Raw genomic sequence first — 15,197 nt, 5'->3', positions numbered from 1 at the left:
AATATACTATTAGTAATAATACTAATTTAGATTGCTCCAATCTAAAAGAAACTTGTGTTATTGGTTCAGCTGCCACTTCTGAACAAAGCACAACCACAAAGGAGTTAAATCTATTCCACTGACTTCACGGTTCCCACAGGGAAGCAACAGGCTTTAGAGCCTGGGAGATCGCAACCTCCCTTCTGTGCAGGAGCGAGATTCCTACAGAATATTATATTCAGAGAAGGACTATTTCAATCATTAATTTTAAATTGTACTGTTACACTTTTCTATTAACAATAGAACTTATCTCAAATGACATATAAGTGTAATTCTTTTAAGTACTACTAATAATAAAAAACCAACGTACCTTATTAATTGTAGCCTGTTTCCAAAGGTGTAGTGCTCCATGAAAAGCATGGGCAATGATCATTGAACCATCTGGACTAAACTGGCAGTCAAAAAATCCAAGGGTATTGCCACCCACTTCACCTACTCGCACCTGAATTAGTGATCAGAAGCGAAATAACCATGAAAATGGCCTTCTATTCATATAAACTCATCCTAATCTCATGAGGTGAAAATCTAGCTATAGGCAAAAGTTCACATTACACACAAAAATACATTTAAAGAATATTTTAATTGCAGAGTTAAGCACTAAAATATCACGGGAATTAAAGCTGCATGCCACTTTAATGGAGCCTCCCTCCACAAACATCTCAGGATAGGATCTTGCTCAATCCCCCAGGGGAAAGAAAACACTACACTAGATGAGAGAAGAACGCAATCTTTCTGTGTTTCAGTGCAGTCTGTTGGATGAAAGTTTCTTGCCATCTGTTGCCTTGCTATTGCTCTGTTGCACAAAATAGAAAAACAGTCCCAAGGAACAGTAGTTCCCAATTACTTTTTGGGGTTTTTTTTCCTTAATTTCCAAGATTCACTACCATATTTCCACTTCCCTGTTTCTCCATGAATCCCTGCAATTTGCTCCACATTCCTTCTGTGGTATATTTTGGCCTCTGTTTTGTGCTTCCCTTGTGAATTTGCATGTGTGTATGCATGCATACACACACGCATTATAGTTGCTCTAGTGCTCTTCCAAATTTTTAATTACATTAAAAGATTATTAAAGTTACATTGTCAAGTTTTATCCAAGAGATAAGACCACAATTCCTTTCAAGCTGAACTCTTAACAATTCCCCCATTATTATACAGCTGCTTTTAAGTTCACAATGAAATGAATCTATACCTCATTCTAAATGGCAGTATGGACTAGTATGTCCATTTTATTAGCACTCATTCAAAAAAAATACCGCTCATATGGAAGTGACTTTGATATGCCATGCTAGAGACAGAATTCTAGTCTCACCTCTGAGCAGGGGAATGATTTTGTGAAGACTTCTTGTTCATCATATCAAAATGAAAGAGAGAAAATAGGATGTTCCCCTTGTGCCCTTCCTCCCTGCAGGCTTACAGCTCAGGTTTCCCTCCCTCAATGCGAAAAGGATTGTTGCAGTTAAAATGTCTGATCTGAACTGCAAGCTGCACATTTGAGGTCTAACCAATGCAAACAGAATGTAAAAAGAAAGAGTAACAACTTGCAACAAGCTTTATTGCACAACCCATTTTTTGAAGCTTGTAAATTTAGCCACAACTAGGGACAACAAATGGCGACTTTATGTAATCACCCTATTATGAACTAATTTCTACCTCAAGTAGAAAGGCACAAGAACTTTTCAAAGGAACAGGGGAAAAATTAAATACACTACCGTAATTCTCTTTTTTTCACCCAAGAGAGGATTAGAACTTTCTTTGTGACAGGAAAGATCATAAACAATGGTTGGCATAACCCAACACAAACAATTTCAGCCAAACTACTGCAATTTGGAAAAGCAGGTCAACTGAAAACAAAGACATCTACCAAAGCACTAGATAAATCTGGTTGTACTACTTGTTTATTTAGGATTATCCACATTAGAACAGCATTCAAAACATTACAGTGAAACATGAGTATCCCGCTCATGCGGAAGAAAAACCTAATGACACAGCCCATGAACAAGTTACTGTGAGTAAAACCAGGCTTGTGAATTGCATGTCAGCTGCTCTGTAGTAACTGCTTGGGTGCACATTCCCACAAGGATTAACTACAAATAATTCAGGAGGGTTTCCTTCCTCTTCTTACCAGGAGTACACAGCGTGTGTTACTATGCAGCACCTGGCTTGCTATACTATGAATGACAGTTGAGCACAAACTCCCCTTAGAAACTCCCCAATATGGTAATAAGAAAGCAAACAAGCAATAAAAATTACATTGCATCACATCATTTTTGAAAAATATAGTTTTACTCGCAACACAGCATCAGAATGCGTATTTTTGCAAGAAAATGCTTTTGCCTTTCTCTCCCAGAATTTTATAGTTTTTGTTCCCTACGGTACACACACGATACTGGAAACGCAACTTGAATACAGTATGTATTGTGAAAGAGACTGACACTTGCCTGTTCTAGCCAGACTCCAGATTCCTTATCAGGTTCCCAGATGATCACAGTTTTGTCCATTGATGCAGACAATATTCTCATTGGTTGTTGCATGCTGCCATCTACAGTACAAGGAAAACAATTACCCTACAACCTATGACAATACTTTCTGAAAGAATTTGGTCATACTGAAATCCAAACACGCTAAGAAAATTGTTCAGCATCAGAGACGTGCAATGCAGTACTTAAATGCCAGACTTAACGGGCTCTACGTTCTTGCCAGACGTTCATTAGGAGGTATTGTGTTTTTCAGCCATAATCTCCCAAAGGAAATGTAAAACACGTACATAAGAACAACCATATTCTACTGTTTATTCACTCCAAATTGATATTGAAACAAATGTAATTTGGAGGAAAAGCTAGAGCTTCACAGAGAGACTGCGTAGCAGTTCTCGGTTCTATTCCTCAAATAAGTTTTTACCGAGAGATTTACAGTTTAAAAAAAAAAAAAAATCTCTGTGCCAGTATTCCCTGGGGGTTTTTTTCCAAATTAATTGTTAGATTTACTACAGACTTCAGTAGACTCTAGCACCTTGTAATACATACAGTAGTAAGGACTGCCCCCCAAAATGCAGTGAAACACTCGGACAACTGCCCAACACAGCCAGAATGGGGAAGAGGGAACTGGTTCATCACCCAGTTGCAAAACCAGTAGGAGAACCACTGAGGAACCTCTCTTTAGAATAGAGACATTGGTGGGCATCTCATGAGGTGGTATCTTACATCAGCACCAGACCTCCTACCTTCTGGATTGAGAATCTGTCTCTCAGATCAGTCTGCCTCTATGGAAGAAGAAAATCTATTTTGGGGAACCCGAGATTGGGCAGGCCACAGAACGCAAGCAGCTGCACATATGCAGAAGCATGACATAAGCAGAAGCATGATGTAAGAAACCTGGAAAACTTCATGGTCTAACTGGACAGTTTTTAAGATTGCAGTGCAAGACTTACATGCTGTGCTGGTTTTGGCTGGGGTAGAGTTAATTTTCTTCATAGTAGCGAGTATGGGGCTGTGTTTTGGATTTGGGCTGAAAACAGTGTTGATATCACAGGGATGTTTTAGTTATTGCTGAGCAGTGCTGACACAGGGTCAAGGCCTTTTCTGCTTCTCACCCCACCCCACCAGCGAGTAGGCTGGGGGGGGGCACAAGAAGTTGGGAGGGGGCACAGCTGGGACAGCTGACCCCAACTGACCAAAGGGATATTCCACACCGTATGACATCATGCTCAGCATATAAGGCTGGGGGAAGAAGAAGGAAGGGGGGGGATGTTCAGAGTGATGGCGTTTGTCTTCCCAAGTAACCGTTACGTGTGATGGAGCCCTGTTTTCCTGGAGATGGCTGAACACCTGCCTGCCCATGGGAAGGAGTGAATGAATTCCTTGCTTCGCTTTGCTTTGCTTGCGCGTGCGGCTTTTGCTTTACCTATTAAACTGTCTTTATCTCAACCCATGAGTTTTCTCACTTTTACCCTTCTGATTCTCTCCCCCATCCCACCGGTGGGGAGTGAGCGAGCGGCTGTGTGGGGCTTAGTTGCCGGCTGGGGTTAAACCATGACACATGCCTATATTGTACCTAAACCTTGCTTTAACAGGCAAAATCTTTTATTGGTGTCAAAAAAAAAAAAAAATTTAAAGAACAGATAACTAAGCCAATATTTCTAAAGCAAGTCCTGTGTCTTTCACTACGGGTATTTTGACATTCTAATTGCACTCTACTGTTCAAGTGTTGTGTATACACTGGAAAAGCTGTGCTTTGTACTGGTGAAGTCACCTGCCATCAGTAACTCTAAAACATCACAGAAAAAAAAGGCACATTTGCCAATACAAATACACAAGGGCATTCTGATTGTGCAAGCATATCAAACCAAGAATCTTCTTCCCTTATACGCCAGGCAGACACACACTAGCAAATCAGTACTGCAAACAAGGCTGTCAGAATTTAAGGATTTGAAAAGAAAGATAAAGACTAGGGCAAAATACAAAATTAAACTGTAAATAACAATTTTTTCAATGAGAGTCTGCATTAATGCCTTAAAGCTACATGCTAGAGATAACTGATACTCAAAGAATCCCTGGCATGTTATATTAATGCATGGAAGACTGAAGATTAATCTTCTGAATGTTGCTATTTTTTTCCTTTCTACTCCAAGAAAAAGAAAGGAGTGCTCTCGAGTTAACACTTACCTTCCAAAGAACACACATTTCAAATACATATATCAAGGTAAACTATTAGAGCTATTAATTCATACTGATTAAACTAATTTGTACTCCATAAACAACAAGTACAAAAAAGCCAGTACATCTCAGTTATTTTATTTCATTCGTTAAAGAAAACACAAGTAAAAGGCAACATCCATTTACTTATAAAACAATTGTTTGCAGGATTTAAATATTTTCATAGTCCACAGTGACAAGTGAACACTATACAAAGACATGTGACTGTACTCTATGCATACAACACTTAACATAACTGCTAAGTGCTTGGTATCTTTTTACCTTTGGAAAATGAAGGTTGCCAGTGAACTGCATACACCCAGTTTTCATGACCAGCCAACACCGACTCCAAAGTAATTGCATATGTTGTATTAGTATCTACCACAAAACAGAGAAAAGGACATTTCTTTCTAAAAGCCAAGAAAGACCAGGTCATTTCTGATATCTTCAGTGAAAAAAAAACAACTGCTTTCATCATCTACCAGTATCTCAATAGCCTATTGACATTGAACAGCTCCTTAAAAACCTACTTTGCCACAAGCCCTAAGTACCAGATTGATGCTAAGAGGTCAGCCTATTGCTTCAGAATTCTGTTACCACAGAATTCCTGGAGAACTCCCAAGCAATTTTGAAATAAATGCTCTGACGTTAGCTCTACCCATACTCTTAAGCATATTTACATCTCCAAATGACTGTAAATACAAGCATTAAGATACTTCAAACAATGAATCAGGATTTGCAGCAAATAGCGTGAGCACTTCTTACACATAACATCATACAAACTTCATTATATTACCTAAGCTGCCTAATAATTTACCCCACAGTGTCAGCATTACGAGCCTCTGATGTTACGGTGCTCAAACAGTATGTTAAATAACCATAAAGTAAGCCTGCACATACTTATCTGTTCTCTCCAGTACTTTTCTAAGGTTTAAGTAATAGTAGCACCTCTTCACGTACTGAATTTGAAAGAAAATTAAAGGTATGCTATTAAACTGGAGGACTGCACAACAGCTTACCTCCCACAGACAAATATTTCTCCTATGTACCGCATTTGGAATATGTGTAACAATGCATGCTGGTCTTAAGCTCTCTCACTGCTTTGCCATTTTTTGTAACACTTTACATAGTCACGCCTTTAAAACAGTAACTCCACTTTTTCTAACAGCGGAATAAAAATACTGCAGTCAAACTGGTCTCAGGTTCTTTTAATACAAGAAACAAACCAAATTAGATGGTAACCACCTTGTTAGCTCCCCTGAAACCACAAACAGATACACAAGTGAAAAATTGTGCAAGAGAATTTTACAGCTGTTACCTACCTTTAACAGTAAAAACATTCTCTTTCAGTCTTATTGAATCATCTTCAGTTTCTGGAATTTGCTTTGATTTTGTACACACTTTCCAAATTCTTATCAAACAATCCTGAGCACAGCTTGATAAGAAAAGGTCTTCACCTATTCGGTTTAAAAAAAAAAAGTTAGAGCCATGTTTTCATTGCTTTTTCATTGCAACCACTGCCATGACTAACCTACCATCTTTCCAAACATGCACTACAGCATTATCCTAATGTTTCCTATTGTACACAGTATCATAGACGGCTGGTTTATTTCAACATCAACTCACTCTCCCATTTCAAGCTCTCTACTAGTTTATAACACACTGACTATGGACACTTCCCTGCTTATGAGACATGGAAGACATCATAAATACTGTACATACTGTACATATACTTCCCTACTACTTATGGCCTTTGCTCTCGAAATTCTGACAGCCTCAATACTCTTCAGGAACATCTTTCCTCCTTTTCTTTCTTCAGGATTGTAGCACCCTCTAATTCCTTCTATTTTACTTTTGCCATGGCAAGAACTATTTGATTAGTTAATGTCTGAATAGGTTCTCCTCTTAATTTCCTATTCTTAAAAAAAAAAAGGGGGGGAGGGGGGGGAAGAAAAGTACTATTTCCCGCTACTTTCTCTCCTTTGAAAAAGCAGACAACTCTTCCTCACTCAGATACAGACATTTGCATATTGAAAAGGACAACTTGCTAAAACTCCTATTTGTTTGCAATTAGGTACCAGTCAAGTAAACATACTTGAAGCAAGCAAGAAAAAATGAGGGATTTCTGTATCAATCCTAATGTAGCCATAATTTTGGTAACTAAGATGTAACTGTAGTATAGGTTCAACAATTCTTACGTTTTAACAGGACACACAGTTCTATCTTGATTTTTAACATTTGTACCACCATCTCAGAAAAAAAAAAAATCACAACCAGAAGAGCTTAAGTGCTACAGTGCGTTAAAGCCACCTGTTAGAGGGGTAAAACAGTAGTACTGTCATTAAACCAGTATTCTACTTTATTTATCTTTCATACTGACCACAGACTGCCCATTCAATGCCTCTTATCCAATCCTCATGGCCAGGGAGTATTAACGTTTTCTGAAACTGAATAAAAATTCCTGTTACATCATAGAAATGCACTTAATTACCATGCACATTATCAGCAACTAGCTTTGGATTTTCAAGTCTTTTATATTTACAGATTCTATTATTTGAAACTGGAAAAATAAGCTGCTACAAAAGATTGTAATTTACTGACAGATTCTACATAGGCCTTTTGGTTTTGCCACCATTGGGTAAACACGTGCCACATTATGGCACTTCCCATATATGAGCAGGAAAGAATGAGAATTTAAGGTGCTCACCTTCAAGAGGCTACAGTCTCTCTATGATACAGATGAAATTTTTTTTTTTTTTTTGGTCAGGCTTATAGTGGTACACGAAGAATAACATAATGCAGGTATGACATGGTAAATAATTTCTATTACACGTGTGAAGTGGATGCTACTGCAGATGATATGGAAAATGAATTTTGAAATTATTTCAATAATTAATTTGTACTATAATAACTATTAATAAGAATTACTTATGGGGTTAGAAATATTCCCTATGTTTCTTAAGTTTATTGACTAAGTTTCTAAGGAAGGTACATCAAGAACTGTATCTGCTGATGGAAAACTGCATGAACACAGGCTCAGGAACACAGGAATGCAAACACAGTTCCGAGTCCCTTTTAAGAACTTTCATTAGTAGTATATTTTCATTCATAACATATATAATATTACAATTTTATTTTGATTCAATTAAGGTACAAGCGTTTACTGCTTACTTAGCATTTAAACCATTTCTGTTTTCCTTTACCCAGAAAAAGCCCTACTTCCACGACATTTTTTGATCCCAAGTTGACTTAAAATGTCTGAAATAGCCATTACAGTTAAAGTGTTAGCGTAGTTTAGTATGAATAACTATCACATTATTTCTGGCATTATATTCTGCTAAATCCCTTACCCAGGCCTACTAAGAGTTAAGATTAAATGATAGCCTCTGCTATCAGCACAAGTCTGCAACTGGGGTCTTTCCCTATCTGGAAAGAAAGGCAGACAAACAAAGACAGACAGACAGACGAAAAAGCCTTTCTCATTGTGTTGCTACTCTTTCTCAAAATCTTTGTCTTTGGCTTCAGAGGAGATGGTGAGCAACAGTAACTCACCCAAAGGAAAAATTTGTATGAGTATGAAAAAACTCATACTCGGAAATCAGTGCCTCTCTCTAGTCCAACGTTCCTGATATTCTCCAAAATCACCTTCACATCAAACATTACTCAGCTTCTCCTTGTTCTGTATTTGCAGTCTAAATGTTACAGAACGATCTGTATATGAGATACATGACCAGAATAGCTTAACAGGAACTTCCATATCAGAAAGTTTTGGTCTTAAGAATGTGTTCTCACAGCCACCTAAGCCTCATTTGGCTAGTCACTTCTGCACTCACTGGCACTTCTGGATGTGGCATTCCACATAGATGTTTATGTTAAACACCCAACTGGTTATGTGTAAATAAAGGCAGGAACAGCCCAGGAAACGAGATCAAACAGCGACCTAAAGGTTTTTCTGAAGACTATGTGTTTCTGGCAATACACTAAAAAAACCCCAGTTTTTAGCATTCATATTTCAGGTAACAGATAAAACACCTTTATTCTTTCATTTATACGATCTTTGACATAATGCTCTGTATTTTACATTCACCAAGGTTAGTTGGTAAATTTATTCCCAACTGAAAGATTGGTTCAGGCTGAACTGTTGCTAACATTCTTGTCTTTTATGGTTCCTTTTATGTTAAACAGTGCGCATATCTCCTGAAGCTTGACTTTAATATTAATCTAAACACACATCTAATCATTTTTCTATTTTTAATTTCAAAGCGTTCCGGGGTTTTTTTTTAAATTATCTTCATCATCTCACATCAAAGAGAACTATTAAGAAAAGCAGGTATTTGTTTTCTCCTTAAAAGAGTAAAACTAATTACTTTGAGGTTATTAATACCACCCCGGGTTTCTAAGTCATTTCCCAAATAGGCTTTTAGGCACTACTTAGCCTTAAGTCAAGTATGCAGTTCTTTTGTGCTATAGAACAAGCATTCACTCAAAATTTTCAAGATACAATAAAATAATAAATAATAAAAATTGTCCACTGAAACTGAGCAAGGAGTAGCGTTACTGTTATGCCTTCTGCTTGGGTTTTTTGTATTGTTTTTGCCATTTTCTTTGAAGTCTGTGTCTCTTGGTATCACACATTCAGTTTGTTCAGATGTATTCTGTTCTAAAACTGCATCTATTTAAAGCTTCTTGCAGGTGCATATGGTCATTATTTTTAAATGATTCAGTCAAAGTTTTTATTATTGCCTAAGTTATATTTACAAGTATTTTGATCTGTCATTGTTCTCATTTTTACAGATTTTGTTTCTATAGTCTCATATTTCTCCTTCTCTATTTCAGTTTTCCCCTCAGTCCTCAATGGATACATAAGAAGTTACAGTACCAACAGTTAAATCCAACAAAAGCTCACGGTCCAACTCACCTACTTCACAGGCTTTCCCACGCCTCTTAACTAATCTCTGAACATTTTCGCGTAGCAGCAATCTGGTCTCTTTTAGGCAAAGAATAAAGCTGTTCTGTAGGTAGCAGAACTAATGAAGCCAGGTTGTCTGTGGACTTGCCCAGCACACTCTGCACAACTAACTCTGCCCGTACTTTGGGTACATGTCCTTCAGGACCAGGCTGGTAGTACTGTTTGGCAAATTTGGTAACAGAAGTCCAAGTCTTCTCAGTTTTTCTCCACCAATGTGATACCCCTCCTCCATCCAGCTGTTTATCTCATTGAATTAGAAAGAGCCCAAATTATCTCTGAGTCTCTTACTCCACTTTTCAATTAGGCCAAATTATTTGGGGGAAACATAGTCAAACATGCACCGCAAAATCTCACAGAAACCAAGCTCAACACAGAAGTGTTTTGTTTTAAAGCTCTATTTTGATCCTCTGGTGTACTTAATTCCCCCTCCATAGGCCTGTAATATCTCAAGCCGGAAGACATAATGGTTTCTGAAAGATTTCTTCCCTGGGTACTTTTATAAATCAATACCCTCTTTCAAAAACTCGGAAAAGCAAAGTTCATTTTCTCTCTACTGCTTAACACAGTAAGGGATCTCTGGGTAGAGAGTCTTAAAGGATTTGAAGCCTGCCCACTCAACTTCAAAAACCAAACAGTTTTTATGAATAAATATATTTCAACTGTAAAATTAATGAGTTTACCAAAAGGCAGTCTAAATCAGCTAACTGAAGATGCCTCATCTTCCCTCAGAGTATAACAGTGCCCTCCAAGTTTCATTAGAACGTCCCGTTGTGAACTTACAATCTACTTTTGGGTTCATACAATCTTTTTTAGGATGTTAACTAAGGGAAGAGGTTTCCAAGAGTCACAATTAACAGGACAGAGCTACAGGCCCTTACCAGTGAGGGAATGACGCAGAAGTTTAGATTCTAAATCACTCTTCTACGCTCAGTTCTAGTAAAACATGGCAAGACAACAGTAACACTTCCTTCAAATACCTTTAAAAGTACTACAGAAGCCATCTGTCAGCAGATCTGAGAAAACCTGACTAAAGAGGATAACCTCCCTTTAGCAGCTAGGAAGGAATTTATGTCAGAAGGCTCGCAAGGATGTTTTCATTCCGTTAATAGCTGTAATGCACTACACAGGCACTTTGACTCCACATGGAATCAAATTTGGGCTCTTCTCTGAGGTCTGTACAGTCCACTTAGTTAAAAGAGATGTTCTGGAAAGTTAAGATAGACACCAACCAGAAGTCCCACCTCATTTAAAAAAGAGAGACTCTGAACGCCAACTCTGTCAGGACAGCTGGTGAAAATACTTCCTAAAATTGAAGGTGTGAAAAATAACACGTGTAAAATAAGAGAAAATTCCTCACCCCTTGTATGAATAAAGTTTCCTACCTCCAAAAAAAGATAGCACCATAAACTTGCTTATGAAGCTGAAGATGGAGCTTGTTTATTCCAGCTACCTTCCTTTATCCTCCACAGACTGACTGCATTTAAGAATGCCTAAGAATGCTGTCATACTCAAAAGTTTGGTCAACCACTGGCAAAACAAGTTATGTATCTCTGAACATTTTTGGCAGTCAAACTGCCTATTATTTGTTAATCTCAACCATAGAAGAAAACAAGTTTCAGATTTTGAATGAGTAAAATCAACTGCACAGCCACTAAGGTAAGAGTCTTTCTTTAGCACACTGAGAATCATGAATGGCATTCTGCCATTGCTAATTCCCAGAGAATGTCATTAAACTGATTTACCTCATGAACCACATAGGAAAAAAAAAAAAAGCTAAGAAAGCAACCCTTCTTTCTCGCTTAGTGGTCAAGAAATCACTGAACATAGCAGATAAAGGATGAAGTATTTATTTTATTGACGACAAAAAAAAAAAAAAAAAAATCTTATTATTGTATACGACAGCGTGAACAGTCAAAATTATCTATAAAGTAGCTTTCCTCTCTCAAAAAGCAAAAAGGAGTATCTATTCTTTAATCTCTAAGGGGACTGTGTCTGAACAAATCCAGAAGAGTAAGTGGTTCCTACGTACGCCAGTTTCAATGGGGGTTTCTGCATGTTAGGTTCATTGGTGCATTGGGGGCAGTGTTTGTAGTTTGAGGGGTTTTTTAAGGGTGTGACAGAGAGAAAGAAGAAGTGACATTGACTTCTGTTTTGGAAAACAGTCATTCAAACACATGCTTTAGAGTCTAACAAAACTTCTGAACAGATGCAAGAGGACAGAATCTCTTTCTAGTGCTCCAAAGGAACATTTATCCGTATGAAAAACTAAAAGATTGCCAGCTTCTGAGTAATACATGAAAAATGTGTGTGCTTTTAGAAGATCAGATACTCCTTCAAATACTCCTTTCAACATTCACAAGCATTCAGCACAAAGGGCATACTTAGCAACAAACATACAATTCCACAGATAGAAATCGTATCAGTTATTATAAGAATTTATAAACTGAAAGTAACATCATTTCCATATGAACCATTCAATGCATGGATACTCAATAAAGGACAGTCATAGCTATTTTATATCAGTGGGAACAGAAACACAGGGTATCTTCACACAGGGAAAAAATAAGAAAAACTAACACTTTTATGCACTGAATCCAACTTCAACATTCTGTATGTGCATTTTATCACTACCTAGAAAAATGGATGAACTATTTGAACAGAGGAAGTTGTATGTGATGGCTATCTAGAGACAGATAGTAGTTATTGAACAACCTCAAAAAAATGAGCAGCACACATGAGAAGAAAAGCAGCAAAAGAACTGAGTAATGTTCTGAGCAAGAGACAAAAACTGTAATTACCTGACCATTCTGCTGTATAAACAAACTTATTTTGCAGTCATCACCACCGCAAGCTAGTATTGGTACTGGAAAGGAGAAAAAAAAAAAAAGTCTTCATTACTCGAGTTACAAAATCTAATATTCTAGGATATGAAAAATTATATAAATAATATAAAAATCAATATAGCATCAATAAACATATTAATACAAACAGACAGGCAAGCATGATACCACTTTTTTATGTTTTCTAAATTAAGACACCTAATACTATTTGAAATAAACTAGTATCTCAAGAACACAAAACTGAGAAGTTATTTTGGCATGTAAATAATGTCTACAAATACTTAAGATGCTAAAGAGTAGTTTCGTTCAAGCTCACATATCTGTAGGAAGTTCAAGTATCAGAGATTTTTAATTAATTATGTTTATTTTATTGGTATCAACAGGCATTTTCTCTAAATACAAAAGGAGCAAGCAGCAAAACAAAATGACTCAGAACTAATACAATTCAAGCTCCTAAATCAACTGAAATAAGTATACAAATGGAGTTAGCGCAATTATTATACAGGAAATAAAAAGACAGACCAAAAAAGGAAAACAGACCACCACTCACTGTACACAAGGATATGAAAGCAATTAACGTTATATAGACCTACTCAAGTCTTGCATAGTAGTTTACTTCTAGGAGCTATCTAGAAAGTGCACAAACATAAGTCTATTGAATCAAACCAAAGTTACGTCTAAGGGGAAAACAAGAGAAGTTAGACAGTGTATTAGTTCATCTCTTCCACAGAAGATGATGGGGAAAATAGTTAACCCTTACTCCACTCTTTTTGGGTCATAAGGATGAAGTAGTACTGCTAGGGACTAGGAAAAGAAAAGGAATTAATTAGAAAATTATGAATAAATAAGTTATCAAGGCTAGACATTCGCATTTCTCAAGTCTGGGTAGAAAACAAAATACTAAATTTCACTAAAATCAACTACTTCCTTCAAAAAAAACTGTCATCCCTTTAAAGAGATAAAATTATCTTTATTATGGGTAAACCAAAAATCAACTTGAATATTCGTAATAAGTTTATGCTCTATGCTAATTTCTTCCTTCTGTCTGTACCAAACCTGTGCCTAGTTATTTGCTGCTCCTCTCATGCTTCTAAGTCACCTTCTTACACCTCCATCACTTGCTTCTTCTCAAGTGAAGAAGTGACCAACCTAAGTCACATTTCACCTCCATCTCCTCCTTGTCTTACATGGGGCCAAAACCCACTGCTTTGGACTGGAGGTAATGTTTTGAAAGAAGACCTGGTCTTCAGGTCCATGGAAACTGGGCAAGAGCAAGGGGGGGGGGGGGGGGGTGGTGTCCACAAAATATGATACAATGCATATTCTTGAAGCATGTATCATCCTTTCCTGAGAAATAAATTTTATGGGCCATTACAGTAATTACATACTTACTGAATGGAATAAGAGCTTGACTAATAAAAACAAGAGAATTAAGTTCTAGTTGCTGTATCAGACAAATGCAAATGCTTTCACTGACGAAGTCCTATCAAGAAGTATATAACTGGCAAAACCAGACTATTATATAGTTTTTCACATAAATGCTCTAGAGTAATAGAATTGGGATCTGATTGAGGTAAAGTCCTGCAAAGGAAATAGAAAAAAAAAAAAGGACTTGGAAACTGTGGTCCAATTGCAATGAGGACAATATGATCGGCAAAGCTTTTTCAAGTTCACTCACTCTTTTTCACCTGTTGCAATTCAGCTCTGAGGAGATAATTCTTATTTGTCAGAGGCCAAGCTACGGCACCACAATTATCCAGGTGGTAGGAAGAATCACAGTATATGACAAAAGAGCTGATCAAGATCTGTAAAATAGTAAATCCTATTCCCAGTATTTTAGAAGCAGAGTTGCTGCAGACATTGCAAGGCAAAAAAAAACAACCAAACAAAACAGTAGGATGCTTTTCTTCAAGACTCAGAAAACAACTGTAAAGAAACTCCTTAACTAAGAGGCTGTCAGTAAAGTGCTTAAGCTATACTCCAGCTGCACGTGATTGTTCAGGTTTTTATGAGCAGTCTTATTGGCTTTCCCCATTTGACTTCTTCACAAAAATGGTTATTAACTTTTTTTTTTTAATCATTTATTTTCAAGGACAATCAGTTAAATATTAGGCATCGTGAACTTCAATGTCTTTTGAAAGTTAAAGAAAATCATTCATGTTGCAACTGGCATTCAAAACATAAACGTATAGGGGTTTTTTTTAAATTTCCATACAAAACCTACACAAATAATTTCTCAACTGAAAATAATTTCAGTTCTTCAGAGAAGTAAAGTACTCTTTCAGGTTATGAGCACTGTGTTGTTTTGGATAACTAATTTGAATTGGGATGGGAAGAGGCCATAATAAAGGATTGTCCTGCTCTGAATGCAACTTTAAGCAACACTGGGTTTTGGGTACTCTGGGAGATTTTCACAGCAAAACAAAATGCTTGCTATTCCACCATTTAAAGAAGCTTCAAGCAGTCCATGCAATTTTGGTTTCAGAAGCATTTAGTTTTAAGAATATGATAATCTTCATTTAAGGTTTTTCCAAAATGAATGGTTACTTCTCTTCTCTACAACATGATTTCAATGTTAAACAGATGCACTACTCAAGTGTTACACTGAGAATTTCTTACCTGTACAGTATCATAAATGAAGAAATAATCTATTGCTTT

At 37.0% G+C, this 15,197-nt stretch overlaps 1 protein-coding gene across 3 annotated transcripts in view; it reads right to left on the bottom strand.

The window, feature by feature from the left end:
• ELP2 (elongator acetyltransferase complex subunit 2) overlaps window positions 1-15,197 on the bottom strand; it is a 41,629-nt gene that overhangs the window by 20,256 nt on the left and 6,176 nt on the right. For all 3 annotated transcript variants that reach the window (XM_076330186.1, XM_076330183.1, XM_076330184.1), the window contains exons 6-11: window positions 12,498-12,562; window positions 7,111-7,177; window positions 6,053-6,187; window positions 5,013-5,108; window positions 2,478-2,578; window positions 350-481 (exon numbers count right to left, since the gene is read on the bottom strand). In XM_076330186.1, the coding sequence (XP_076186301.1) occupies window positions 350-481; window positions 2,478-2,578; window positions 5,013-5,108; window positions 6,053-6,187; window positions 7,111-7,177; window positions 12,498-12,562 (596 nt within the window). The remainder of the gene's footprint in view (window positions 1-349; window positions 482-2,477; window positions 2,579-5,012; window positions 5,109-6,052; window positions 6,188-7,110; window positions 7,178-12,497; window positions 12,563-15,197) is intronic.

Source organism: Aptenodytes patagonicus, chromosome 2 (genome assembly GCF_965638725.1).
Source record: "Aptenodytes patagonicus chromosome 2, bAptPat1.pri.cur, whole genome shotgun sequence".
Lineage (NCBI taxonomy): Eukaryota > Metazoa > Chordata > Aves > Sphenisciformes > Spheniscidae > Aptenodytes > Aptenodytes patagonicus.
The sequence above is the reverse complement of the archived record's forward strand: the minus strand, read 5'-3'. Positions and strand labels throughout refer to the sequence as shown.